The sequence below is a fragment of the Vipera berus genome, assembly GCF_964194415.1.
Source record: "Vipera berus genome assembly, chromosome: W".
In the NCBI taxonomy this organism is placed as follows: Eukaryota; Metazoa; Chordata; class Lepidosauria; order Squamata; family Viperidae; genus Vipera; species Vipera berus.
In genome coordinates, this window is record NC_138210.1 from 51,716,207 (window position 1) to 51,743,142 (window position 26,936).

At 41.4% G+C, this 26,936-nt stretch overlaps 2 protein-coding genes across 10 annotated transcripts; both read left to right on the forward strand.

The window, feature by feature from the left end:
* Window positions 1-4,027: 4,027 nt before the first annotated feature.
* LOC308676542 (uncharacterized protein) lies at window positions 4,028-10,377 on the forward strand. The gene is made up of 4 exons (XM_081342389.1): window positions 4,028-5,182; window positions 7,056-7,886; window positions 8,569-8,601; window positions 10,022-10,377. Exons 1-4 carry the CDS (start codon window positions 5,071-5,073, stop codon window positions 10,069-10,071), a joined length of 1,026 nt encoding a protein of 341 aa, XP_081198515.1. The 5' UTR covers window positions 4,028-5,070; the 3' UTR covers window positions 10,072-10,377.
* Window positions 10,378-11,669: 1,292 nt separating this feature from the next.
* LOC308676601 (insulin-like growth factor-binding protein 3 receptor) lies at window positions 11,670-26,912 on the forward strand. Of its 9 annotated transcripts, XR_014028328.1 has the most exons (9): window positions 11,670-11,813; window positions 13,929-14,027; window positions 23,684-23,850; window positions 24,412-24,625; window positions 24,709-24,817; window positions 24,891-25,002; window positions 25,116-25,289; window positions 25,744-26,585; window positions 26,897-26,912. XR_014028328.1 is itself a non-coding variant. In XM_081342501.1 (8 exons), exons 4-8 carry the CDS (start codon window positions 23,692-23,694, stop codon window positions 25,242-25,244), a joined length of 723 nt encoding a protein of 240 aa, XP_081198627.1. In that variant the 5' UTR covers window positions 11,683-11,813; window positions 13,929-14,027; window positions 14,142-14,217; window positions 23,684-23,691; the 3' UTR covers window positions 25,245-26,585. The 9 variants fall into 9 exon arrangements, 7 of the variants coding, with proteins under 7 accessions (XP_081198626.1, XP_081198627.1, XP_081198623.1 ...); XR_014028329.1 differs by having other exon boundaries at window positions 11,672-11,813; window positions 25,116-26,585; XM_081342501.1 differs by lacking the exon at window positions 26,897-26,912 and adding an exon at window positions 14,142-14,217 and having other exon boundaries at window positions 11,683-11,813; window positions 25,116-26,585.
* Window positions 26,913-26,936: the final 24 nt, after the last annotated feature.

The window sequence follows — 26,936 nt, forward strand, 5'->3', positions numbered from 1 at the left end:
TTATATGAGCTAGAGAGTGATAGATTTAAGAATTTATTGTTGGTAGCATATGGATGTTTATGATTGTTCTTTGTTTTTATACCTTGTACTTAGCTCTGGGAAGTCGGGGGGGGGGGGGGGAGAGGGAAAGGGGGGAAGGGGTAGGGAGGGATAGGTAGGGGTGGGGGGAGGGGGGGATTGTTAAAGATAAAATGTATTTTAAAACTTTTCAATAAAAAAAAGAATGCCCTCAAATGCATTATTAAACATAAATCCAGACTAAAATGCAAAGGAAAATCATTGAAGTTTGACACACACACACCCAAACAGAATATCAGAGTTGGGTGGGACCTTAAAGGTCTTCTGGTCTAACCCCCTACAGAAAAATGTTGTCCAATTTTCTCTCAAAAATCTCCAATAATGAAGCACACAGAGTTTCTGGAGACAATCATCCCTCCCTTCTCAGGCAAAAATTGTCAGCAGAAAAAAAGGGGTTAAAAGGAACAAGGGAAAAAAAACCCCTTTCCTACTCAGATACAATTTCAAAGGCAGAATGAGATTTGCATTACCTTGAACATTCTGTCCAGCAGTTAATCTTAACTACATCCCTTAGAACTTTTGCAGAAAGAAAGAAATTACTCAAAAGTTACCAAGGTGTAGGGGAAAAAAATCTCCAAAACAATCACCCACAAACATCCAGAGGTTTCTTAATTTAAGAAAGGGGGAAATAGGAAATAATCCCTTCAGAAAAGATCTCAAATACTATGTAACCAATGAGTTAGCCAAAATTCATGCTTGAAAATGGTGCTTTTTCTAGTTTTTAAAAATCAAGCTTTTTTTGGTGTCCCAGGAAGGAAATTCCTGATGCCAGGGTCAGGGATTTTTGTGCCCAGGCGGCGAATTTTTTTTTACCCAAATATAAAAACGGATGCCAGAATGAGATTCGTGATTAAATTTCAGCTTAAAATGGTGTTTTTTCTAGCTTTTAAAAATCAAGTTTTGGCTTGATTTTGGTAATAGAACAGAAAATTTTCAAAACAAAATTTTGCACTAATAACAGATTTCTTACATCCACTTTCATTCCTTCCTTTGTCCCACACATCCCAGTTAGAAAAGGTTGGGGGCAGTGAATGCATTTCCCACCCCCCCCAGGAGAGGGGAAAGAAATAAGTAATTTTCTATGAGTTTTCTATAAAATAATAACAATAATAACAATTATTATTATTATTATTATTATTATTATTATTATTATTATTATTATTATTATTATTTTATTTGTATACCGCCCTTCTCCCGAAGGACTCAGGGCGGTGAGTTATCAACTTAACTCACTATGTTCTCTCACAAAATAAAAGATCAAAGTTTTCGCCTTTCATCCCGGCATAAAACTCCCCACTATGTCTCAATCTCTCTCGTGTTCCACTTACATCAGCGGTCTTCAAACTTGGCCCTTTTATGACTTGTGGACTTCAAGTCCACAAGTCATAAAAGGGCCAAGTTCGAAGACCCCTGACTTACATATACCAACATCTTTCCATTCTATGGGATCATCCCCATTCTGTTTAACACATTTAACACATTCTATTGTCTTTCTAATTACTAAGAAAAGGCTAACTAGCCCTCCTTCCCAGGTCTTAGAAATGACTTAACACACACACACACACAACCATTTAACATTATTCCCAGACCTGTGGAGGTTTTTGTCCCTTTTAAATTTCCAATTTTTTCTTTCCTGGGGCAACTTGTGGCTTGTTCTCCGGGCAGTGAAGAAAATGCAATGAGTGGTTCTGATAAAAATGTAATGGGGGAGGGGGCTAACTACTGCCTATCTGTTCATCACTGCTTTAAGCCAAGCTGAGAAGCCCAATTTTTGATTTGTTGGCTGGCCAAACATGTCAACAGTTTTTTTTCCCTTTTCTTTCATTTTTGTTTCACTGTCCAATTGGAATTATACATAGGTAAAGGAATATTTATGTAAACATATCCAAAGGTACCTTCAGATTCCCATACATGCGCACACACTTTTAACAAGCCCTTTCTCTTTTCTATTCAATTTAGTTTTAATTCCATTCGAATCCTGCTAGCTTCAAGAAAATTATTATAGAGACACATCAACAGAAGTCACATCCAAATTGAGTATTTAATTTTCCAACTTCCCATTCAGACAGGCTAAATTTACCTGCTCAATCCCAGGTGGGAAGAACAACACTTTTCTTTCCTCATGGCTTTCCATGCCATGTGGGCCCCAAATTGTTTTACCAGATCCGGGAGATTTCAGTCTCTCCAGGATCAACTAAAGAACTTTTACTTTGCTCATTAGAATATCAACAGACTCAAAAGATTTACCTCTTTTCAGAGTCATCTAGTGAACTCACTAGAAACTAAAAGAAAAGTTAACAGTTCAACACTCACCAAATTTCTTTTGAATAAACTTCATTTGGATGGAAGCCTGCTCAATGGTTTAGTGCCCTTTTATAATTCATGATCTTCCTTTTAAAAAAAAGCACCTTTGAGGCAATGTGTCCAGTGAAAGACAAAAGAAAGGCCCTGAAAAAAAAATCCAGGGGTGCACCTACCTATTCCTTACCTTTGACTGGAAATCATTGCTCAGAGGCAAAATTCTGCTGGCTGGCTATTCGCCAAATTGATGGCCAAATATGGCTCACGCCTCGGCGTGCATATTTTCCAATGAGACAAACGGAGACATCATTTTATTGCAATTTATCAGAATATTCAGACAAAAGGGATTCCTCTCAGTCAAAGAGGGAACCCAGATCTTTAGCTTACAACACCTTTTATAGTTAGCATAACAAAGAAAATTCCAAGAGGAAAGTTGACTGGACAGGATAAAAGTTACCTCCCTTTGCATAGGAAATCAGTTACATCTGGGCAAGCATGTTATACATTTGCATCCCATAACATCACACGTGTTCATTAAAATGAGGTCTGACATCAGAAGAGGCATAAATTGCAAGGAAAAGGGTTGTTTAGAGTTTACTAAAGAGATTACACCAGACCCCAATTTATACTAACAAACTTTTTCTTTATCTTCAGATAACCTTCACCCTGTTTCTCTCTTCAATTTTGTTGTTGTTGTTAGTTGCGAAGTCGTGTCCGACCCATCGCGACCCTATGGACAACATTCCTCCAGGCCTTCCTGTCCTCTACCATCTTCTGGAGTCCATTTAAGCTCACGCCTACTGCTTCAGTGACTCCATCCAGCCACCTCATTCTCTGTCGTCCCCTTCTTCTATTGCCCTCGATCTTTCCCAGCATTAGGCTCTTCTCCAGTGAGTCCTTCCAGGAAAGGAGGGAAGCTCTTCAATTTAGGAATGTTAAAAAGCTATTCCTAAATTCCTGTCTGTATTGTACCTGAACGGAGAAAATAATCAACCTGAAGATGGATCTTTTCAGTTGAGGAATGTTAAAAGCTATCTAATCAATCCATACATCTCTCCTACATTCCAATCTGTAAGGAACCAACATTATTTTCAGAGTGAGAAAATACCTGACATTAGAATACAACAGGGGTCTTCAAAACTTGGCCCTTTTATGACTTGTGGACTTCAACTCCCAGAATTCCTCAGCCAGCGTGGCTGGCTGAGGAATTCTGGGAGTTGAAGTCCACAAGTCATAAAAGGGCCAAGTTTTGAAGACCCTTGGAATACAAAATAACCGCGCTAGTTAACAAATTACAAAATCCACGTCTGTGGACCCCTCAGTACAAAAGGCTGGAAAGAAACCCACTAACGTCTGAACCGAATATCGTCTGAATCTGGTTTCACGCGCACCGCCTCCCTGTGGAAAAATGTTAATAGGTTTGAAAGAAAACAGCCCCGCCCCTCTCCTGGCCACCAGCTCCCCCGCGCCGAGCCGCGCCCTCCTGCGGCCACGTGACAGCAGGAGAATCACGGGACGCGGACGGCCCATGCGCTGGAGGGCCCACCCCGGAAGCCACCCTGCGCTGGAGGTCACATGATCCGAGGAGGCCAAAGGGGGATACCGGTCACGTGGCGGGGGCTGGCTGGCTGGCTGAATGTGCCGGGCGGGCTTGGGGGGAATCGCCTGGGCCTAGAGGCAAGCGACGGGCGGGAGCGGAGAGCCTAGAGCGCAGCGGGGCCCGGTGAAAGGTCGGGGTGGGGCGGCAGGAGCCTCGGAGCAAAGCGAGGACGCTGCTTCGGTTGGGGGGGCTTTCCTCGAGCGGAGCGTTTTGGGGTTTTTTTAGTTTTTTTAGGTCGAGGTTCCTGGTAGCTACTCGGGGGAGCCGGAGGTCGGGCTTGGGGTGGGGTGGGTGAGTTAGCTGGGCCTCCCACGGACGAGAACTGGGGCGAGAGAGACCCGAAAGACCCGGGCGGACCCGTAACGGAAATCCACCAGCCCTGTGAAAAAGCAGGGGAGGCGGCTTGGATCAGGGCTTCCGAGAGCTGCTCTAGAGGGCAGCAGAGCTCCGGGCAAAGGAAGTCGCATTGGGTGTGGGGCGCAAGCAAGGAAAAGCCTCGGGAGAGGGAAGAGGCATTTTTTTTTCCAGGCGGCCAGAAAGCTTTTGTTACGGTTGCTGCGGAGAGGACGGTGCCGGGAAGGGATTGCAGGCCGGTGCTGAGTAACGCCGGAAGGGAGAGTTTGAAGTTTTTTTTCAGGCCGCTGAGCTTGAAGGGCGACAGAATCCACTCCGTGTGTGTGTGTGTGTGTGTGTGTGTGTTTTGTAAGCTTTCTACAAGAGTTTGTATGGGGCCGTTTACCAGGGGGGAAAGTTTAGGGCGTTGAAGCAAAAGGCACGGTGAAGAATAACGAACGAGCGGGGATACCGATACGAAATAGCCCATTTCGCGCGCTACTCTCGGGAAGCATCGCAAATTTGGAGGCACGGGCGAAGAAATCTGGGGATTTCACTGGAGCAACGTCTACAGTTTGAGTAGCTTTTTTGTAGTTCCTCATCTTGTTAGTTTGAGAACTATTTAACAGTGTAGAAGAATCATCACCAGGAAGCTTGTGTTTTCTTAAAAAAGGGGGGTTGGAGCTGGACTTCGGTCAGATCCCTGGTGTTCGGTATCTTTCGCCTCCTTGACCTACATTGAAGCCTAGGTAGAGGCCATGCAGAAAGAAGAACTGGGCATGGATGAGAATCGCAACCCAGAGGAAGAACTGCGTCTGCTGGGAGGAAAGAAGGAGAAATGCCATAATCTCAACAACCGTATCCGAACAGGTAACTTGAGCTACTGGCCTTCCCTCCCCTATTTTATGTTCTAAGTTGTTTGAATCTGTTACGAGAGGCTTGCAAAAATCCAGGTGCCTAGGCATCCAGAAGGTCACAATTTGGTTTGGGCATTAAAACTGTTGAAAGGTTTCTCAGTTATGCACTCAAAGGGACTTTTTCTTTAGCTTCACTACCCTTCACCAAATTTTTGCATGAGTTCTCTAACTTGTAAGCCCAAGAAATTACTCTGACCAATGGCTTTGCCCAGCATAAGAGGGTGCTGATATTTTAGCTGTTGCTGTTGCCTTAACAATAAACTACTTTCAGAGCGTAATCCCTCCAAACTAGCTGCCTTGCATTGCTGTTCTTAATAGACTCAATCAATACTAGACAGTCTTAGCCTAGATAATCAATTGCCCCCACCCCAACTTTCCACAGAAGCCTGGGGCTGTCTCATTGCTGAGTAATTCTGAACTTCCTAAGTCATCCTTTCTCCCACAATTTCTTAAGTTTAGTGTCTTCTGTTTGAGTCATTGCCTTAAAACCTGACTGTAAAGGTTTCTTAGCTTTGATGCCAAGGAAAGCAAAGCCTCCTTCCTCTCATTCAGTATTTTTTTGTACTGAACAGAGATGTTTTCCCCCACCTTGTTTTTTTTATACCTCTGTTATCTTTTGACTGGAGTTGGCTTTACTGCAAGGGGCCATGAAAATACTTCCAAAAAAATCAAGTGTGTATTAGATGCATTCTTTCTTGTCTATTGAAAAATGTGCAGTTGTCTGCTACTTCAGCTTATGTAATGATTTGGTGTATAAAACATTTAAATCAACCTCCTCTTCCATTATACTAATGGGAAAAAGTGGTTTGTTTAGAATAAAAAGTTTAGAATCTTTGGACACTTGGTTTTATTTTATGGTTTCTCAATTTGCTGGAGAGGGGTTCAGGATTGTGATGTGAAGGAATTTTTATCCCTTGACGGGGATTGAGAGATAGGTTTATGTCATGGGCTTTGACATGAAACCCTTGTGTTTAGCAACTTGATCAGCTGCCATTACTGATTAAGCATCAAGTGAGTGAACTGATAAGAGGAATCACTCCATTTGTCCCATTTTTTCTGTCTTGCTTCTGTACCATGTACGAAGGAAGAAAAAACAGTTCCTTCCCCCATCAACCTGTTTGATGGTTTTATCAAACTTCCTCCAGAATTGTATCCTGAGTCCTTGTTTGGTCTGAGAAATAGGATGCTTTTCTGACCAGAATGCGAAGATAGCTCACTGGCCTATTTGTATTCTGTTAATCCAAAAAACGTTGTCTAGGTTAGAATCTTCTTATGGAGAGCTAAATAACAAGGAAAATAGACAGTTGCTGAGTAAAATCTGTTTTAGATTTAAACATTTGTTGGACCCCACATCATAGCACAGAAATTCCTTCTTCAATTCTCTTTATTTTGCAACGGCCACACCATTATTTTTCTTGGAAATTGCAATATTACTTGGGAGATTTAGCAGCTTCAAGGATTGCTTTTTAATGAATAAGAGCCCTAGCCATTGGGTATTCTCCCATTCCAGCTTGCGAAGTAACTTTAATGGCAATAGGAAGTTGAATTTCAGCATCCTGTTTATTCATAAAATTGAAGAGGTGTTGCACGGTCTAGGAACAAAATCCCCTGTACAAATATATAGATGCTAGCCTGAAATGACTTAGCACCTTCTATTATTGAACCTTCTAATACTAATGCATTAGAAGAAAGGAGGCTACAGGGGGAAAGTAGAAAAGGTTGTTGTTGTTTTTCTCAAAAGACCTTCGGTGAAATGCTTTAGAGGGGGAAAAACATTTTATTGTGCAGTTAGTGACATAGATCTCAAATCTGCTTTCCTTCTTCAGGATCATGGGAGTCAAATGGATATACAGCAAGTTCTGAGATAGCTGATGAGCCCAGTGTTCCCCTGAGTCCTTCCAACAGCCTTAACATCCGCAATCTCCAGCTGTCTGAGCGAGAACCTCCCCAGCATACCCGCCGTTATCCTCCTAATTTCCATCATGACCGGCCCTTCCGTCCTGCCTACCGCAAAACGTATCGAGGCAACACCTCAGACCGCAAGGAATGGGGACCTAGCACTAATGGCCACCACTGTGCTCCAGAGGGTCTTTCCAATGGGCGATGGCAGCATCGACGCCGTGGCTATTCTGACTCGCCCTCCCCATTGTCTTCCCCCGAAATGGAACGAGTCAGCACTATCAAAGCCAGTGAGAAGCCCGCTGTTGCATCTAATGCCTCCAGTGTAACCACTGAGGAATCCGAGAAGGAAACATGGTCACTCTTTCGGCCCCTTCCCGCTTTCCCAGTTGATAGCAGCAGTGCCAGGATCATTCCCAAGATCTCTTATGCCAGCAAGCTGAAAGAGAACTTGGATCAACCAGGCAAAGCCTGCCATGTTCCAGCCTCGGCGGTCCGCACCACTAATAGCCTCCCCAACTGTGTCTTGGCGCCACCCCCCAGCAGTCCCCCACCAACCGATAGCAGTCGGCGGCAGCATCTGGGAGCCATCTTCCAAAATGAGTGGGGCCTCTCCTTTATCAATGAGCCGGGAGCCGGGCATGGAGGGGGTGGTGGAACAGCACCAGTCAAGGAGACAGAAAATGCAGATGCTGGAGCATGTTGGGAGAACATGGAAGCCAGTGACTGGCAGGCTGCAAGAAATTATCACTTTGAAGGTAAGATAGCCTTAAGAGTACAGTACTGCCCAGGGAAGGGGACGTCTGCATGTTTTGAGGCTATTAATCTATTGGTAGCAGAATATACTGAGCAACTTTCAATTATAAGAAGCAGTCACATTTCAGTAGCACAGAAACCAGCTATTGGAATTAGTGGAAGAGGGAGGGGCATGGATATTGTTTGCCCACAAAAAACCAGAAGGGTAATAAGTAAAAATCAACTTACAGTATTTCCTAAACTTCATTTTTCATGTTTTATCTGGTAAGGATACGTTGACCCTTTGAATCGGTTTTGAATTAACAGTTTCAAAAGGAGTCTCATTCCCTTTAACAATTTCCTTAAAAGGCTAAGGAAAAAAGTGTCTTCATTAAATTTCAATGGAGTCGGCAAGAAGCTTTTGTGTTTCCTTAAGAACCCTTTGCATTTTACTTCTAATTATTTGAGTATTACTATAAGTTCTAGCATTTAATTTTAACTGAGTCAGGGTTCAGAGTTTTGTGTTAAATAATGCAGGGAGATGGGCATGTGGTTGCTGCACACCTGGACCGGCTTTTCTCAATGTTAAGATTTAGAAACTTTTTGTTTGACATAAAGACAGTCAGAGACTTATAGTAGGTATTATTTAGGAATAAAATACAGTAATGCTTAGCTTCTAATCTTTTTTCTTCTTTCCTGATACAGAGTGGAGCCATATATGGGAGCTACATAGTCAAGGTAAGCAATGGAAGAACTTTCCTTTAAATTCTTAAGTCAGATGAATTTGCATTATGAGATGGTGATGCAGCTAAGCTAGTAACGCCTGCATAGGCAGCTATTTTTAGCTTGAATGGGGATTATATGGGACCTTGACTGTGTTTTCATATTCCTAAAGTTGGTTGAAGTTGAAGTTAAGGACTGTATTTTGGGACTAGTCCCTCTAGTGCAGGGGGTGTCAAACTGCCGGCCCGAGGGTCGGACACGTCATCGGGAAGCCACGCCCACCCCTTTGCCAGCAATGGCGAAAAAGCTCCGATACGTTGCGTGACATCGCGTGATGTCACAAATTTGACATGTCTGCTCTAGTGGTTCGAGGTTTCCTGGGGGATACAGTGACTTGAAGCAAAGATTTGCAAGCGGAAAGTAAATTGGAAGAGTGTGGAGGAATCAGGAAAAGGATGTGCTGCTCCAAGATTTGTGAGAATATTATTTATCAAAGACAGCCTTCCCCTAATGAATACCCTTTTATATGCTGGGTTGACCATGGTCCTATTGGCTGGGGATCCATCCTGGGAGCCTCAGTTTTAGAGTTTACAAAATTGGGCAGAGCTGACCATGAATATCATGGGAGGCAATGATTTCCCAATAAATCTACCTATTCCACAACAACATATAGTCGTCTCAGAATAATAACACATCAGTTTGGCAAAAAGATATCTTCCTTTGTCAGTTTTTAAAACATATTGACTCAGTTATGCATGAGAACATGTATTCTGTTCTTTTGAGCCATAACTTTAAGTTGGTGTTGATTTCATTCTAGGTGTTTTGCCAGACTGAAATACTGAATCACGCCTATAAAATACTTCCTATCCCCATTCATGATCTGGATAATTTTAGAGACAGTTAACATTTGAGAAGCTACTTAGCAGTATCATTAGTCATCATGCTCCTGGATTCAAAAGTTAGCCCGATGCATTCTCCCTCTGCAGAAGCTAATGAAGGGAATGCGTATCTGAAGGAGAGTGTCTAGGAAGCAGAATTTAATTCTACTTGCATGATGCTGGGGGGTGTGTGTCTTGTTTTTTGTTTTGTTTTTTTGTTTGTTTGTTTTGTTATAGTAATCCATAACATGCTAGGTCCAAAAACTTTCTGCCCAATGGTTGATAAATTTGTACAAGCACGAGCAAAACCAGATCTCTCAGATGAGAGCAACAGCAGAATAATGTTGTTCTAATTTTCCGCCCAAGGTTCTTATTTTTACGGGATAATTGTATATATTGCAGCAGATATGTACAAATGGCATCTTTTAAGCATCTATTTTGGAAGAGAAGTATATCCTGCAGGAAGCATAGAGCTGGAAGTTTGCGTGCTACCCATGTAGCATCTCTCTTAAAGATACACTTTTCACCACATTTTCCATTTTTATTTTTTCTTCTAGCTCCTAGCAGAGTGATGGTCTACTCGGAAACCTTGGATGGGAAAGGTTAATTCCACAAATATCCAGGGAAAGCACCGCAAAGATATGGGGGGGTGTATGGGGAGAGGCCAGGCAACTCACCCAACCCTCTTGAAGATTGGAGAGTCTGGGCATCTTGACAGGGGAAGCTACGCCACCTGCCTACCTCCTTTCCCTTGCTGTTTTAGCCTAAATTGTCCTGGGAGGCTCATGCCTCACCCATTCCCCACCATCTCTATCTCTGACTCAATGCTCTGGTTTTTAATTTCTTCACATGGTTTTTAATTTCTCTGGATTCCCCTGAAAATAAAGGCAAAAAAAGAATTTATTTAAATTCATTCCTCTTGCCATCACAGTGTCTTAATTCTTAACACAGAACTTTCGTGTCCTGCCACCAGGACAAGGAAATGACAGCTAAAGGGGACACAAATGGGATATTTTGAGAGAGATGAAAACTTTCCACGAGTTTTTGAAACCTCAGAGTATCTTGGGAGTTTTAGTAAATGAGATATGCGCAGCTAAAAAAAATGGAAGTGTAATTTCTTAATTTGGCTTCACTGTCATTCAAACTGGCACAATACAAATACCACTTAACTGTGATGAAAGTTAAACAAGGCCTTTTCTGTCCTTTTTTCTTAGGATTCTAACATGTTCAGTAAGCTGTAGTGGTTACTGAGCATTATAGAATCTAGTTCTAAGCTGGGAAGATATAAGATATATGGAAGGAATCCTTTACTGCTGCTTGCCTTCATTTATCTGAATTACCAGAATAAAATAGCCTAGTGCAGCAGAGCAGGCTGGCGCCTTTTTAGGCTTCTCCACTGAAAGTCAACCATTTGACCCTATTGAATGGGGTTACAATTTAATCTAATTAGCTACGTGATTTGTAACATCTTAAATGTAAAATGGAGCCTTGGTGGTTGTTGTATTTTAAGTGTTACTACTATACTTATAAGAATTAGCAGGATCTTGCTCTCGCTTAAAAATGAGATTATCTTAACTCTCCCAAGTAACCAAGTAGAAGTCACTGAATAAAAAGTAGTAACTCCTCAATTTCCCAGCCTAAAAGGAAAAGGCTGTGGCCTGCTGGAAAGGACTGCTCGTTCGAGGAAAAAATAACACAGCAGAAAACGGACGGGTAAAATGAACTTCTAACGGTTACCTCAAAACTATTTTTTTCCTGCTCAGCCTGAACTCCCTCAAATGCGCACGATAACCCTCAGTCAAAATGGCTCTCGAAAGAGACAGTGCTCCACTGGGGGAGGGGGGGGGAGAGAGGAAGATACGAGCTCCCGAGAACCTGTTCCGGAGTGGGGCGTGAACATCCACGTATCTGAGAAAGGGCAGCGTTTCCAAGGGGAGAGAGAGAATTGTAAGCGCCGGGCCTGTGCCTGCGTCACTTCAAAGCGACTTCACTCGGACGATGACGACAACGAGCGACGGCGGCGCGCGGGAAAGTGTCATCTTCGCCCGCGCTCGAAAGTATCTAATAGGGCTGCCCCGCCCAGGGGTAGGCAACCTCGGCTCTTTTATGACTCATGGACTTCAAGTCCCAGAATTCCTGAGTCAGCGTAGCGTAGCGTAGCTTGAAGTCCATGAGTCATAAAAGAGCCGAGGTTGCCTACCCCCGGCCCCCGCCAAAGGAAAAGGAATCGGCGGCACAGCTTCCTCTTAAAGGGACAGTAGCGTCCTCGAAGGTTGGCGGCCCCTTCGTAAAGCGGGAAGGTGCCTCGGCTGCGGTTTGGAGGGAAGGCGAGAAGGAAAGGGGACGGAGGTAAGAGGAGGCTGTTGCTTTGATGCTGTGTAGGCCCTCCTGCTCGTTCTCCTCCCGCCAGCGTTTTGTTTTTTTTCGACAGCAGGACTTTTATTCGGATTTATCGGTTGCTAAGCCCTAGCTGCAAGTTCTTTGGGGTGTAGCTTTAAGCTGCCGTAGACCGAGACAGCCCATCGTCGATTTGAGCGGAGCAGCTGCTCAGGGTTGCGGGTGCTTGGCAGAAGCTTTCGAGCGGTAGTATCGGGACAGGCTTTCAGACGGGATGGGCTCCAACTGCAGGAATTTACCGCCCGTGCCTAACTCTTGCCATTAAGGTTAGGCGAGAGGGCCGGGAAGGCTCAGATTCCCCATGAATTTACTGCAGAGCTTTAGGTCGGGCATTTATTTCTCAGTAAGTCTCCCTCGGAGGCTTATTCGGAAAATAAGAGTCGCGTGGGCCCCAATGAGGAAAACTTACGCATTAGGGGGAAAAAATGATTACATGTGGGGGTGTTAAGAAACTTGCATGTAAGAACCAAATAACAATACGCACTTGTAACACAAGTTTTTTCCGCATCCAGACTATGGCTGCATCGTATGCAGTTTCGTGAGGCGTGAAAAAAAAATATTTTCCCCTGATTTTTAGAATTTACAACTTTACAAATTGTTTGTTCCTTCCTTCCACCACTGTACACCCACACATACGTAAATGGACAGGAGTCTGATATGAATAGGGCTTGGGAGTGGGGGCAACATAATGGCTTCCCCCCCCTTCTCTCACATACACTGTTTACCTTGCAGGTTCATAATCAGCTCTACATTTTTAAACTGAATATAAGCCACGTCTCACCACCAATTCTAGCTTTCCATCTCAGGATCAATGTCGCTGATTATTCTGAGGTTGTCAGAATACAAGCGAATTTGAGGGCTAGTCCACATGGAGCCCCATTTCCATCTGTCCTGTGTGCCATCGTTCACTCCCTAGAGACTAAAATGGACAATGTGAAATTTGAGTGGGCCACGAACAAGGAGTATATATTGGAGGTGGTGACCCTTTGAGAGCTGTATGCAACGAAATTTCATTTTGATGTATGCCGATTGGTGTACATTCAAAGTGACAATAAAGTTATCATCATCATCATTATGAGGCAGTTTTCCTCACTCTGGCTGTCCTTCATCTCAGGCACAGAGTGTAGATCTCACTGGCGCGCACATGCACACACACGTATTAGTTTACACAAGCTCACAGCCTTTTCCCCAGAGAACATAGAATGAACCTTTATTGTTAAAGTAAAACCATGTATACATTGAGATTGGCTGAGCCTCCCTTCCTGCCCCCACCCCCAAATCACAGTGACAACAAACCCTCCATCTTATTACATCATGTGAGCTAATGGCACAAGACTTGGCTTCATTTTTAATAGCCTTTCTGAATGATTCCAGTGAGTTACACAAGATTGGTAGATACCAGGAAACAAGTTGGCCATAAATAATCCTTAAAAGACTTGTAAGATGTATTTTTGGATTGATGGGGGAAGTAACGGTCTTCACATTTTCAGGCTGAGGTAGAGTCCAGAAGTGGGGGAAGGAAAGTACACTTTGTCAAGCAATGTAGCTGACTGTTGTTCTATTAATATTGGGGAAAATAAGTTAGCTGTAGCTCTTCGTGGCTATAAGCAAATATATTTCTTTAGGAACTGTATCTTTTCCATTTAATACGTCCACTTGGCTTTAGTATTAAAACATACACTGCCTCTAGAGATCATTTAAAGAAAACGCAGGTGACTTCATCTCTTTATTATCAAAACATTTTTTTAAACTGTCTTACATTCTTCAACTTGTTTTAATAAGATATGGCAAGAAAAGTGGATAAAATAAATAACAATGCTCCCCAAAGCTTATACAACTGTTGTGATCTGTGTCTTGATTAGATAAAATATGGCTTGTCAGTTTCAAATTTAGGAAAAAAGTGTTAAGAATGCTAAAAAAAATACTAGGTAGTCCTTGACTTATGACCACAATTAAACCCAAATTTCTGTTACTAAGCAAGACGGTTAAGCGAGTTTTGCCCCCTTTTGCAATCCCTGTTAACAGCATTTCTGCAAACCCAATAGAGTTGTTTTCTCTTTTTTCTAGTTGGAAAGCATCAGAATAGGGGGTCTCAAACTCAAATGAATACAGCCATATTACATAAAATATCCTGGCTACATTCATACACATGCAAAAACGCAACAGGTATTGAATGTTTAAAACTATTATTAATCCAATTATAATAATGCAATAATAAAAATGGATGGTTAAAAACCAAATATCTACTATCTCTAATCTATTTATTCTCTTGCATCTCAGTGCAGTTGTTTCTGTGTACCTCCCTGGTGCTAAACAGCATATAGACGAACGACAGCATCCGTGCAATGTTCCCTCCGTAAGCCTGTATGGTCATTACATGCCAGCACAGCCAGTGCACACAAAACAAAGCAGCAGGCCAGGACAATGACAGGGAAGAGAGCAGCAGCCTGCAGTGGGAGGATTTGGGCTTTGACAGCCCATTAAATTATTGAGCTGTTGTGGATTGCAGATGACAAGAGAGCAAGGCAGGATAGGCTCTAACAATGTCTTTTACTTTTGAGCATGATAGGCTACAGGGGGAAAAACTCAGGAGGTTAGAAGCCTCTGCACCAATTATAATGTTGGAAAAGCTCATCTAACCTGCAACCAAGGTGGCACAGTTGACACTATCCACAATGCAGGAATGGTTGGTGAAGATGTCTCAGAACATGCTGAGATGGCTAAATTGACTTCTTTGATGAGAAAAAAGACAATATCTGTGTTTATTGCTAACTGGAAACCTTTTACAGACGTTTTACAGGAAGTAGAAAAATAAACTTAAGATTTATGGCTTTGATAAAATAGTTTACAAAAAACAGATTACAAAAAGAGATATGTTACAATTCTAGAATGAGAGCTAAATTTCTAATTATAACTGCTGTAAAGAAGATCGGAAGCTACTTTTCTTTTTTATCTTTTACTTTTTTTCCTTGGACTTTTAATTTTCTCCTTGATTTCCTTTTTAAATTTTCTCACTTTATATTATTGTACAGTGTTAGCTTTTATCTTTTAAAAAAACCTTTATACCAAAAAGTTATATAACAAGACAATTGGTGTAGGGGACATCTTCAGAGATGAAACTATAAAGCAGGTTCTTTGATTTTGCCTGTACTAGATTATTTTTTGCAAGCCACTTGCTCTCGGCCTCAGTACCTTTACTAATTAGATTACAATTCTGAAGATTCCTATAATAAGTTGCTTGTATGTCTGAAAGAACTATACAAGAAGGTATGTGCTGTTCAGTTTATGCCACCTAGATGTTACAGCATCCATGATGGGCATTTATATGCAGCAAAGATAGGAAAATGCTAACAAGTCACATAACTAAATTTTATGTCCTTAACATTTCAATCAAGACTACAACCTTGCTTGTTCAAAGCTGCATTGGTCCCATTTGCTATGTTTCCTTAAGGGCTGCCACAGTGGGAGTGGGGTATCCCTTTTCCACCCACCCTGGTGGGCTGGGGTTAGATATGTTTTAAGAGATCTTTGAAGATTGTAGGGCATGTAGTTCTAGAATGATAAATTACTTACAGGTAATCCTCAACTTACAGCCATTTGTTAGCAACAGTTTAAAGTTACAAAAATATTGAAAAAGGTGACTTACAACTGGTCCTTGCGCTTATGACCATTATGGCACCCTACAGTCACATGATCAAAATTCAGGTGCTTAGTGACCGGCATGTGTTTACAACATTCGTAGGATCTAGGGATCAAGTGATCACCATTTGCTACCTTCCCAGCCAGCTTTCTGCAAGCAAAGTCAATGGAGAAAGCCATATCATTTACAACCACCTGCTTCATCTAACAATGATTTGCTTAACAACTTTGGCCAAAAAAAGGTCATAAAATCAGGCAAGACTCACTTTATCAAGTGCCTTGCCTAACAGTGGAAATTCTGGTTCCAACTGTGGTCGTAAATCAAGCACTACCTCTGCAGTATTGATTTAAACTGCTTGATCTGTCCCCATGTTCTCTATCCTTTCATTCTAGAATATAGCATTTTATATTGCTAAGTTTAGATGGGATGTGCTACTAAGTACCATTATGTAGCCATAATATATTTAATGAGTGTGTTCCCCTTACTGGGTTTGGCAGGCCTAGAACTTGTAGAGAGGCTGTATTATTGCAGTTGTTAGATGTCATGGATTCAGCCATGCTAGCTCAATCATGGCTTAGCGTGGAGAATATAGTATGTTTGACTGAGAGCTGGTCAGCTGAAATAATATTTGTACAAAAGAGAAATATTTATGGAAACGCCATACCTGACTCTCTGAAAGTTTAAAACATTTTTAAATGGAGAATGTGAAATATGGCTGAACTTGGCGAAACTATTTCCTACTTTGTATTTTTTAAAAGACCTTCACACTTGGATTATAAATATGATTCTTAGTGAACTAGAGCCAATTACAATGTATTACCCTTAAATTCAACAGTGCCCATCCAAATGGAGTGCTTATGAGTGATCCCTGATTGGTGATGTCACCTCTGCCTTGACCAGGGTGGAAAGGTTTTCTGTCACAGCGTACCGGTATCATCTCCTGGACCTGCTGTTACTGTTAAAACCAGCTGGACAAATGGAGCAAGAGTGCTTGGCTCTTGTTGCTGCTTGTGTTCAAACTTCTCAGTTGCTAGTGCAACAATGGATGCTGAACAGGCGCACGGTGATATTTGCCATAGCAAGGATTCTTCAGCGCAGACGCTTTCGACGGTCAGCTGCAGTGCTGAGGCGCATTCTCTCGGCTAGTGTCCGTCGTAAGAGAGCCTTGCTGCGGCTTCATCGCAATGCTATAGTGTCTGTGGTTACTATGGTGTACTCATCTTCACCGGCACTGCATTATGAGCACGAGCTGATGGCCCTGTCGGAGCGATCACACTGGATGCTCCCCAGATGTAGCGAATGGTGGGAGCGAATGATCTCTTCGGAACAGGATGATAAGTGTTGGATCTCTTTATTCAGAATGTCACGCTCCACACTGATGTATATCGCTGAGGAGTTGCGTCCTGCCTTACAGCGTCGAGACACTGGCATGAGGTCACACATTCCTGTGGAGAAAAGGGTGGCCATGACCATTTGGAAACTCGCGCATCATGACAGTTACAAGACCGTCTCGGAGCTTTTTGGAGTGGGAATTTCATCAGCCTGCTCAATCTTTGAAGAAGTCTGTGAAGAAATAAATAGTCGGCTCCTGGCCCAAACAATTTTGTTGGGTGATCCACAAGATATTATGGAAGGCTTCAAGGAGATGGGATTTCCCAACTGCCTTGGTGCAGTTGATGCAATCCACATCTCCATCCTCTGCCCTCCCTTCTCTGCTGATTCCTACATTAATTGCAAAGGCTTCTACTCAATGGTGTTGCAGGCTCTAGTGGATAGCAAATCTCGCTTTACTGACATTTATGTTGGGTTTCCAGAGAGATCTCATGATTCCCGCATCTTGCATAACTCTCCTTTTTTCAACAGCATGGATGAAGGCACATTTGGCCCACAGACTCCAACAGTTCTAGAAGGGGTTTCAATGGCACCTGTTGTCATTGGAGATCATGCCTACCCACTTCGCCCCTGGCTAATGAAACCATATCCAGCACCAAAAACTGAAGCCCAAGAAAAGTTCAACGATAGGCTTGCCAAATGCCGAACGTGTGTGGAGAGAGCTTTTGGAGTCTTGAGAGCTCGCTGGAGATGTTTGCAAATGAGACTGGATGTGAGAGAGAAGCTCATTCCTGTGGTCATAGCTACATGCTGCATCTTACACAATATTTGTGAGATCAAAGGGGATGAGTTGCTAGAGCCATTAGAGAGTCCTACAGCTGCTGATACCCAGAATGCTTCAGCCAGGCCAAGGGTGCCACTGTCAGAAGCTGGACTTACTAAGAGAGCTTGCCAGATCAGGGCTGCATACTGTTCCTATTTTGAAAAGAACCCTCTCTAGAACAGACACTTTTTGCCCAAGTAATTTCAATGTGTGCCCAGCCTCATTATATAACGAGACATTATTACACAGATGTATACCAGAGTAGCTGATTTTTTACATCAAAATAAAAAAATATGAGAATGAATAATTTATTGAGTTATTATATAAGATATCTGCTCAACTGTCAGTCATTTCTTTGTCACTTCCCAATTGAATAATTACAACATGTTCTACAAGGAACTGCCCTTGAACAACACTGGGAAGCCTCAACTGATACAGATTGTAGTATCACACACAATTTTGATGCTGTAAAAAGTTTCCTTGTGTAACACCATTGCAGTGAAGCTGCATTGGCTTCTAATATGTTTCCAGATGCAATTCCAAGTGCTGGTCATCCCCTTTAAAGCTCTGCATAGCACTGGCCAGATTACAGGTAGCATAATTTTGTGCTTGGTAGAATTGGGAGTGATCTTGGGCATAAAGCAGGGTCTGGTCTTAGCATCACTGTGCCATAATGAAATATACAAGAGGTTTAAAATAAAGACTTAAGTTCATGACCCTTCTAGCCAAGCTGGTCCTATCAAAGACGCACAATATGTTAATAGGGGATTGCCTACTGCAGGGATCCCTAATCCTCGGGCCATAGCCCATTGGGAACCTGGTTGCGCAAATGGCAGGCAAGCACACGAAACTGCACTTGTGCAAGTGGCTTGCGCACATGCAAAGCTATTCTCTCCCCTTCTGCACTGCTGCTGGTCCACAGAGCCAGAAAGGTTGGGGACCGCTGGCCTAATGGAGTCAAAGCAATCAGTCATTAGAGCTTGAAGATTCAGTGCCAAATCACATGGATTGGGATGAGAGGAGGCTGCGACTTTGAGGAAGCAGCGCACCTGAGAATGGTAGATAAAGATGTCCCTCACCTACCTAAAAGGACTGAGTCCCAGACTGCCATCTATGTAATCTATTAGTTGCCTAGAACTCTATCCAGGCCCTCTGAAGAGAATCCCAATAGTTGCAGATTCTTTGTTGCTGGTTTTTCACATATTCAAAAGCACATCAAATCATACAATAAATCAGTGATATTTGGTGTCCAAAAGGCCAAGATTTTCACTCCCAGGCACAGATGTTCTCATTCACTTTCCCAGTCTCAAAGTTGTAAGTTAAGAGAGTCAGAACTTAAAAAATCCTTGTTCATGTTTCAGGTTGGAATTTGTAAAGTTGTAACCTATGTGACTCCAGTGAAGAACTGGACTTTAAGAGATGAGGTTGTCTATTTCAGGACATCCTCAACATCCTTACCAGGGCAAGGAGCCATGGTGTGCTAGGGCAGAATGGAGAGATTAAAATCACCCACAGCTTGAATATCTTTGTTACTGTTCTGGATAGCACTGGTATTCAAAGGGAATGTATAGAGCCAGCTATGGTGACACCAGGGCATCATTCCCCTTTGTTCTGTGGTCTTGAAAAGAATTACCTCACTTGGTGGTTATAGGCTCTTAAAAATAGGTTGATCAAAGGTAAATCCCCAAGTTTTTTGCAGTCTTCTGAAATCTATAGCTGGACCCATTTGTCCTGAAACATTTTGCTATTAACTGTGGTATTCAGTGATCCATTTATGTACCCCTGTTGATATGAATAAGCATATATTCACTTATGTCATCAGTTCTTTGGTTTTTTGTAAATACCCCATGATCTGATTCCACCCAGATTGTTTATACAAACACTGTTTGTCATATTATCTATTTGCACCAATATTTGCCACCAACTAAACTGATATAAAAGGGCTTTCACAGCCAGTAATATTATCCTCAACTTTAGTGTTGATAGGCAGTGACAATTTGATGGGATTATAATTCATTTATTTATTTATTTTATTTTAATTCCATTTATATCCCGCCCTTCTCCGAAGACTCAGGGCGGCTTACAAGCTTAGCAGTAGCCTTCATTCTATGTATATGCCTGCTTATTAGGGCTTTCATACACCCCCCAAGCGGCATTATTACAAAGTCAGCTTAATTGCCCCCAACAATCTGGGTCCTCATTTTACCTACCTCGGAAGGATGGAAGGCTGAGTCAACCTTGAGCCTGGTGGGATGCGAACCTGCACTAATTGCAGGCAGCTGGTGTTACTTAAGGAGGCATTAGCCCACTGCTCCACCAAGGCTCTATTCCTGCATCATGTTTGGCTGGCTCTCACCAGATTGACTGGGATTAGCCATTAATGCAACAATTGATCTTTACTTGACATCGTGGTCTGAGATAGAGCCAAGGTCATGGGATTGAATCCAAAACTGCAACTCTTATCTTGCCGGTGTCATAAGAGTTGGCCTTCTGGGTATTGAGGTGTTTATCACAAGATGTACACATGAGGAATATTTTCTCTCATGTTGGTGGTAATTTCCTGTAGCAGAATATATTTCAAGGGTATGATTTTTTTTGGTGAAACTAATCATGAAACTCCATTCCTGTAGGCATTAAAGTGACACTATTCACTGTTCTTTCCATAGGAGATTTGATGAGATCACTCAGATGAATTAATGTAAACAAATCTGAATCCTGAGGTGTTGCCCAAAGAACTTTCATAAATACAGTACTGTACTCTGGGACAGAAAGCAAGTCCAAAAGTGAACATTTTAAACTAGAACTGGTTCTTCACTCTTAAAAAGTATGAACAACTTCAAAAAGGACAAATTATTTAAGATGTGTAAATAGGGCAACAGACTCATTGAGGCTAGACAATCATCTCATGTTGATTTCAACCAATGTCTCAGTTCCAAAAGATTGGGGCATGTTCAGATTCCAAGATTCTAGATGGCTTTCTAGGTTTTTGTCGCTGTAGACAATGAAAGACATGCTGGGAAAACTCGCATGTGCAGCGACATGCTCTATGGAGCAAATGTCCAATGAGTTATTTTCTTCATTCTGAGCTGCTTCTCTTTATTTCTGCAGATGGAGATTTCTTTTTCTAGCACAGAGCCCAACTGAATACAGAAGTTTGTAAAAACCCATCTGTCCTTGCATGCAATTTCCAGGTTTGCAACATTTGGAGTCATCCTACCCCTACCCCAAGTAAAGCAGTGTTACCAATTTGAGGGGCATTTTAGAAGAGTAGGATATCCTAGATGAGTTTCTGAAAGTTAGGATAACTGGTTCTTCTTTTTTCCCTTTTCCTCTGGAATGGCTTCTTTGCCCCTAGGCTGATCCAGTATTTCCTATATTTCAGCTCTGGGGATTTCCAATTAAGGTTCAGCAGGGCTTGATTTTCCACGTTCTATATGGGTGGACTAGTGCCAGCAGGAGCCTATTGTTTCTCAGGATCCTGAGCCACCATTGTTAGGCTTGCCTAGGCTAGGTCATAGCTCCATCCCTCAATATATACAGGTTAAGTCCCTTAGAGCAGTTCAAAACCAAAAAGATGAGATTCTCACAGAATTAAAGCATGCAGCTTTATTACAAAGAAAAGGAAATTAAGTTACACCATCTAAGACACTAGATACGTAGAACTTGAGCCTTATTTATTATTGAATATGTTATAGTGGAGCCTTCCTATTGCTATCAATTTTTCTGAGTCTTGGTTAAATGAGGATGCTAACTGCATATTTCATACTATAAAAATGTTCATTTGTTTTTGTTCTGTTTTGAAAGTATCCATTTTGATTCCTATGCTCAGAGAATTTCACCACAGTCTAAAGTAGTACTCCCTGTTCTATTAACAGGCTAACAATAGAGAGAAAGGGGACTTCTAAGGCCTGCTCCTTGCTGTAGCCTGAGTATTTTTTTTAGCTTCTGTAACATTACTGGTCATTGGAAAATTGCCATTGTTTAGTCCTGGTCCTCCTTGTTCTGGAGAGATACTGCTATTAGTGTCACCTGGGTGTTTGTCCAAGCCACTGGAAGGTAACTGTGGCTGACATCACTTGAAGCCTAGTCCATCAGAACAGAGAGGCTGCCAGAGGGCCACCAAGAAAAGCTTTGGCTGCATTATAGAGGGGTGAGCGCCAGCCCTGCCACTTGCCTCCTTTTCTCTTATGCAGTGCTTTTGGAAACTATTATTCCCCATGTCTATTAGAGGAGGCTGATGGTCTCCAATTCTCAGCTGTCAAATAGTCTCTCACTTATAACCTGTTTTTTATGCACTGATCATTTTACTTGCTGGTTGGCAACCCATAAGATGGAGCCAAGAGAAAAAACATATATATATATACATATATACATATACATATATACATATACATATACATATATATACATATATATATATATATATATATATATATATATATATATATATATATATATATATATATATATATATATATATATATATATATATATAATATACACGTACATACATTTAAATAAGATAAAAGCAAAAACAAATAGAAAGAAAAAAATCAAAGAAAAAGTGCAAGAAAAACATTAAAAGAAAAAGAAGTATAAAGAAGTAGCTTCTAATATTCTCCACCTTGTTCTAAAACTACATATTACTGTTCTTTCTATAATCTATCCTGCCTAACTCATCAAAACTATGTCACAAGTTCATTTTTGTGCAAAACGTCCATAAGAGCTTCCAGTCAGCAATCAGTGTAGATAATGTCTTTTCTCTAATCAAGTTAATTTAACCATTCCAGCAAAATCTGTCAATTTCACCAACCATTCCTCCAAACTGGGACAAAAAATCATAAGTATTCTGCTTTCCTGTCTGTTTACTATTAGCCATGATAGATGGCTGAGAAGATTACGTTTAATTTCCTGCACTTATGTTACTACCAGTTTGATAGAATATCTTTTGTAGTGAATTTTCAGATATGAAGTTTTGTACCTTCATGTTCTAAAACAGGACGTGATTTTGATGAAATAATAGCATTAGCTAGATTATCCCGTTCTCTACTTCCATTATTACAGCTGTTTTTTCCCAATTTCATGTTATTGTAATCTGCTAACTTCAGATACAATATAAGATAATCAAATGCTGTCTTGAATATGAAAGTATCACAAAATTATGCCAGGTTAAATTACAAATTCTCTTACAAGCAGATTCATCCAGTTGGCATGGTGAAGAAACTAGCTATTTTTAACTTCAGTAGACGTGTCTTCTCATAGAGAGAATTAGACTTTTTGAAAATCAGTGGGCAGAAACGTGCAACCTTTTTCTTTAATTATGTAACGCCAGAATGCAGATTAGGAATCTTTCTTTAAGTATTCCCATATCTGAATGCACCGATAAAAAAAATCAGCTTCCCGTTTCATGGCAAGCACAATAGAAATGTAATCTTAATCAAGCAGACTTCCTTTGCATTTTTTGTATAGTACCAAGAAAGATTTTCACCAGTGTAAATTAAGCAATAATGAAATTAAATCAATAGATTTATTTGCATTCACATTTTAACTTTTGAAATTAGAAAAGCTGAACTATAGTACCATAAAAAAATGAAATATTCATGTTATCAATCCCTTTTTTCTGGTTATTCTAGAAGTCTCTTCCGGAAACATTTTAGTTTCTAGAGAGAAAGAGCCTTGGTGGAGCAGTGGGCTAATGCCTCCTTAAGTAACACCAGCTGCCTGCAATTAGTGCAGGTTCGCATCCCACCAGGCTCAAGGTTGACTCAGCCTTCCATTCTTCCGAGGTAGGTAAAATGAGGACCCAGATTGTTGGGGGCAATTAAGCTGACTTTGTAATAATGCCGCTTGGGGTGTGTGTGAAAGCCCTAATAAGCAGTCATATACATAGAATGAAGGCTACTGCTAAGTTTGTAAGCCGCCCTGAGTCTTCGGAGAAGGGCGGGATATAAATGGAATTAAAATAAAAATAAAATAAAATAAAATAGAGATAGGATGATACTACATCCTTCTTACCCTCACCTCTAGGGCTTACCATGGTCATCTGCTCCCTATTGGCCTCCCTGCGTATCTGCCTGGAACGACATCCACCTCTGGTCTCCTTCTTCTTCTGCCTCCTTTCATTGGCGGTTGCCTTTGTTGGTTTTGCTGTTTACATCCAGTCACACGATATTCATAATCCTGACGTCAAAGAGGTGAGCTGGAGATTAGAAATTTAAGTAAAAACTTAGGCCAAAACTTGTGATGAAATTGGATTTCAATTACGTATTAAGTGAAGACATTAGAAAAAAAACTTTGGAAGGATAAAGGAAAAGACAGCAATGGAGACACTATTTTTTCCCTTGCTGTTTTCCAGGTACAGGTTGATTCTCTAATGAAGGGATAGTTGTACCGATGTTTTCAGACTGATTGACTACAATTCCATTTCTCTATCATTGTCTTCCAGCTTACAATTTAAAAAAAATAGTTTTTTCCCCTAAAAGAAACCTTTAAAATTCAAATATTTTGTTCTACCACTTGGAGCAGAGAAAATAAAAAAAACAACTCAAAACTGCAAAATTTTAAATTCACATTTAGCTATTGCTATCTACAATTCAGAAATCCAGAAACATCCTCATTGTATTATGTACCTCTATTCTGAATAACAATTAAAGGATTTTAAAGGTGAGGTCATATGGAGTTGAAGATATTTTAAAGGAAAAAGAAAAAAAAAGAGAATAGAAGCAACACTCATTCCTTTTTTTCTTATATCTAAGGACTGGGATTCTCTGCTGAAATCTCTTGCACATTTAATGTTCTGTATCACAAATAAGATTCAGGGAAATGTCACATCACCTCCATCAATTGCTGAACCTCTTACAACTGTATCCATCATGGTTGGCTTGACCTTTGATCTCCACAATGGCACAGATCTTCCCAACGATGCACATTTAGGTCTGACCATCAGTGGGACAAAATTGGGTCTCAGAGGTGAGTGATCATCAAACATCTCAAGAATTCTGACTCCTTGCTCACCTTCTCTTGACATTTTCTTCCACTAACTCCATCCACAGGTCCAGATGCCCAGAAATCAATTCATCTCTTAGCTGTTGTCACAAATTCATTATCCCGTGAGAATTGTCTTAGGATCACTGCACCTTCATCCCTTCTCCCCAAGACCAGGTGAGCTAACAGGAAGGGGCATTGTTACAAACATTTCTTAACCCATTAATGTAATATTCCATTTTGTTCCCAGAAATCCACCAAAATGTGTAATAGGGGAACAAAGCATGACTTTGGAAATGCCAGGGATTTGCTATCAGTCACGTTATCAAACTAACCCTGCCCTATCCAGCATGCTAGATCAGGTAGGTAGATAGATATGGGCAGTGGTGGTTTGGGCTATAGCTGAATGCTAAAACTGGTTTGCTCCACAATATATAGAGGGAAGATGATTCACTATCATTTCTTCTACTCTCAGGCAGACCGTGCCCTTTGCAGCCAGCGCCTCTTCATAACCAGTGCTTTTCTTCTCTGCCTCTGTGCCATGCTCTGTTGTGCAGCTGGCCTATATTATCGCCTCCCCAAAGACAAATGGGGCCAAATCTAAGTGGATCAAGCCAACGCTACTCATTCTACATTCCAGAATACTCAGGTGTCCTCCTTTCTCTAAACAGCTATATCATGTAAAATTTATTATTTTTGGTTGTACTATTTTGGTTCACAAAAGATATGATAAACAATTCATTAAATAGAAAAATTGAAATTTCTTTGTATTTTAAGTGGCTATTCAACCAATGCAAATTGCCTTATTTATTATATATTACGGGACTTAAACTATATATCATTGAATAGTGAAATTAATCTAAATGATCATTATCACTAAAAATTCCACTATTGGGAATAATTATCTACATAATACTGGATTTCATGATGAAATAATATAAATAGCGTCAAGCAATGCGCAAAGAAGAAATTCTCATATTCCCTCCAGGTTTGTTTGTTTTCAGTAACTGTGGTACTTTCATTTATTTAAATTGTATTCATTTATTTAAATGAGTATAAAAATGAAAGTCAGAGCAATAACTGAAAACTTTAAACTTTTCCAGCATCTTTTTGGAGGTGGAAATTAGTCTGGTAGATTTTCCACAAGGAAGAAACACCTGCTACGATACTGCACCAAGAAAGATCTACAGGTAGTCTTTGAGTTAACTTACGAGCATTCATTCAGCAACTGTTCAAAATTACAGCACAGCTGAACAAATGATACTTATGCCTGATCCCCAAAATTGCAGCCATTGCAATTGCAGCACCTCTGCAATCACATTATTAAAATTTGGGAGCTTGGTAGCTGATTCACACACAGCAGCAGGAGCACTTCAATTCCCCCCACCTGCCTATTGTATCTCCCTCACATCTCTGCATTTTTGCCTGCCCTGCATAACAGCACTCCTTAGCAGCAGAGCTGAGTTGAAGTAGAAGCTGGGGCCTTCAGCAGACTCAGCCGGCTGCCTTTGTCCTTGGGCCTCTACTTCAGTCCCAGTGCTGCTGAACAGTGTCAGCTCAAGCCTTGTGCTGCAACCAGCCAGCACAGCACAAAGCCTTCACCATCCTATACTCCACAGGCTTTATTGTACCTAGCTGACCTTAGCCATCTTCCACCCACTGCCAACAAGGCACATCTAGTCTTATACAAGGCAACGACTAGTCACACCAAGGCCCTCACACCATTTCAAATAGCGTGCTCTGTTCCTGTGATGCTTCAGAAGGCTTCATCAGTTTTCCAAAGGATTTCCAAAGCGTTGGAGAACAAGGTGCGTTATTTGGAAAATGGCAGGCAAACAGTTCTTGTAAGGCCTCAGAAGCTTTCCTTAAGAAAGCAGCCTGGCACAGCCAGCAACTGCCTCACATACTTCACACCCAGGTGTGGTGGCAACCAGCTCTTGGAAGAGTGAGGAAGATTCTCAGGGATGACTCACACCCTGGATGTTATCTCTTTACTCTCCTACCATCCGGTAGGAGATATAGGAATATAGCCAGCTGTACCAACAGGCTGAAAAATAGCTTTTATCCGTGGGCTGTTAGGCTTTTAAATGGGACATAATCTTATGCAGAATTGACTTGGTTCACATGGTGTGGTAGGATGGAGGGTTTGTTGTCACTGTGTGATGGGGGAAGAGAGCAGGGGGGGGAGGCTCAGCTAATCTCAATGTACACATGTTGTACTTTGACAATAAAGGTTTATTATTATTATTATTTAAGACCCCAGGCATCTGCTTCAGCCCCAGTGAACTAGCACAGC

Bases quoted from the DNA above. Each gene is read 5' to 3' on its own strand.
- LOC308676542 (XM_081342389.1), top strand. From the start codon at position 5,071: ATGCAGAAAGAAGAACTGGGCATGGATGAGAATCGCAACCCAGAGGAA. The intron at 5,183-7,055 runs GTAACTTGAGCT...TTCCTTCTTCAG, and splicing joins CAACAACCGTATCCGAACAG to GATCATGGGAGTCAAATGGA. The intron at 8,602-10,021 runs GTAAGCAATGGA...TTTTTCTTCTAG, and splicing joins ATGGGAGCTACATAGTCAAG to CTCCTAGCAGAGTGATGGTC.
- LOC308676601 (XM_081342497.1), top strand. From the start codon at position 16,478: ATGGAGCAAGAGTGCTTGGCTCTTGTTGCTGCTTGTGTTCAAACTTCT.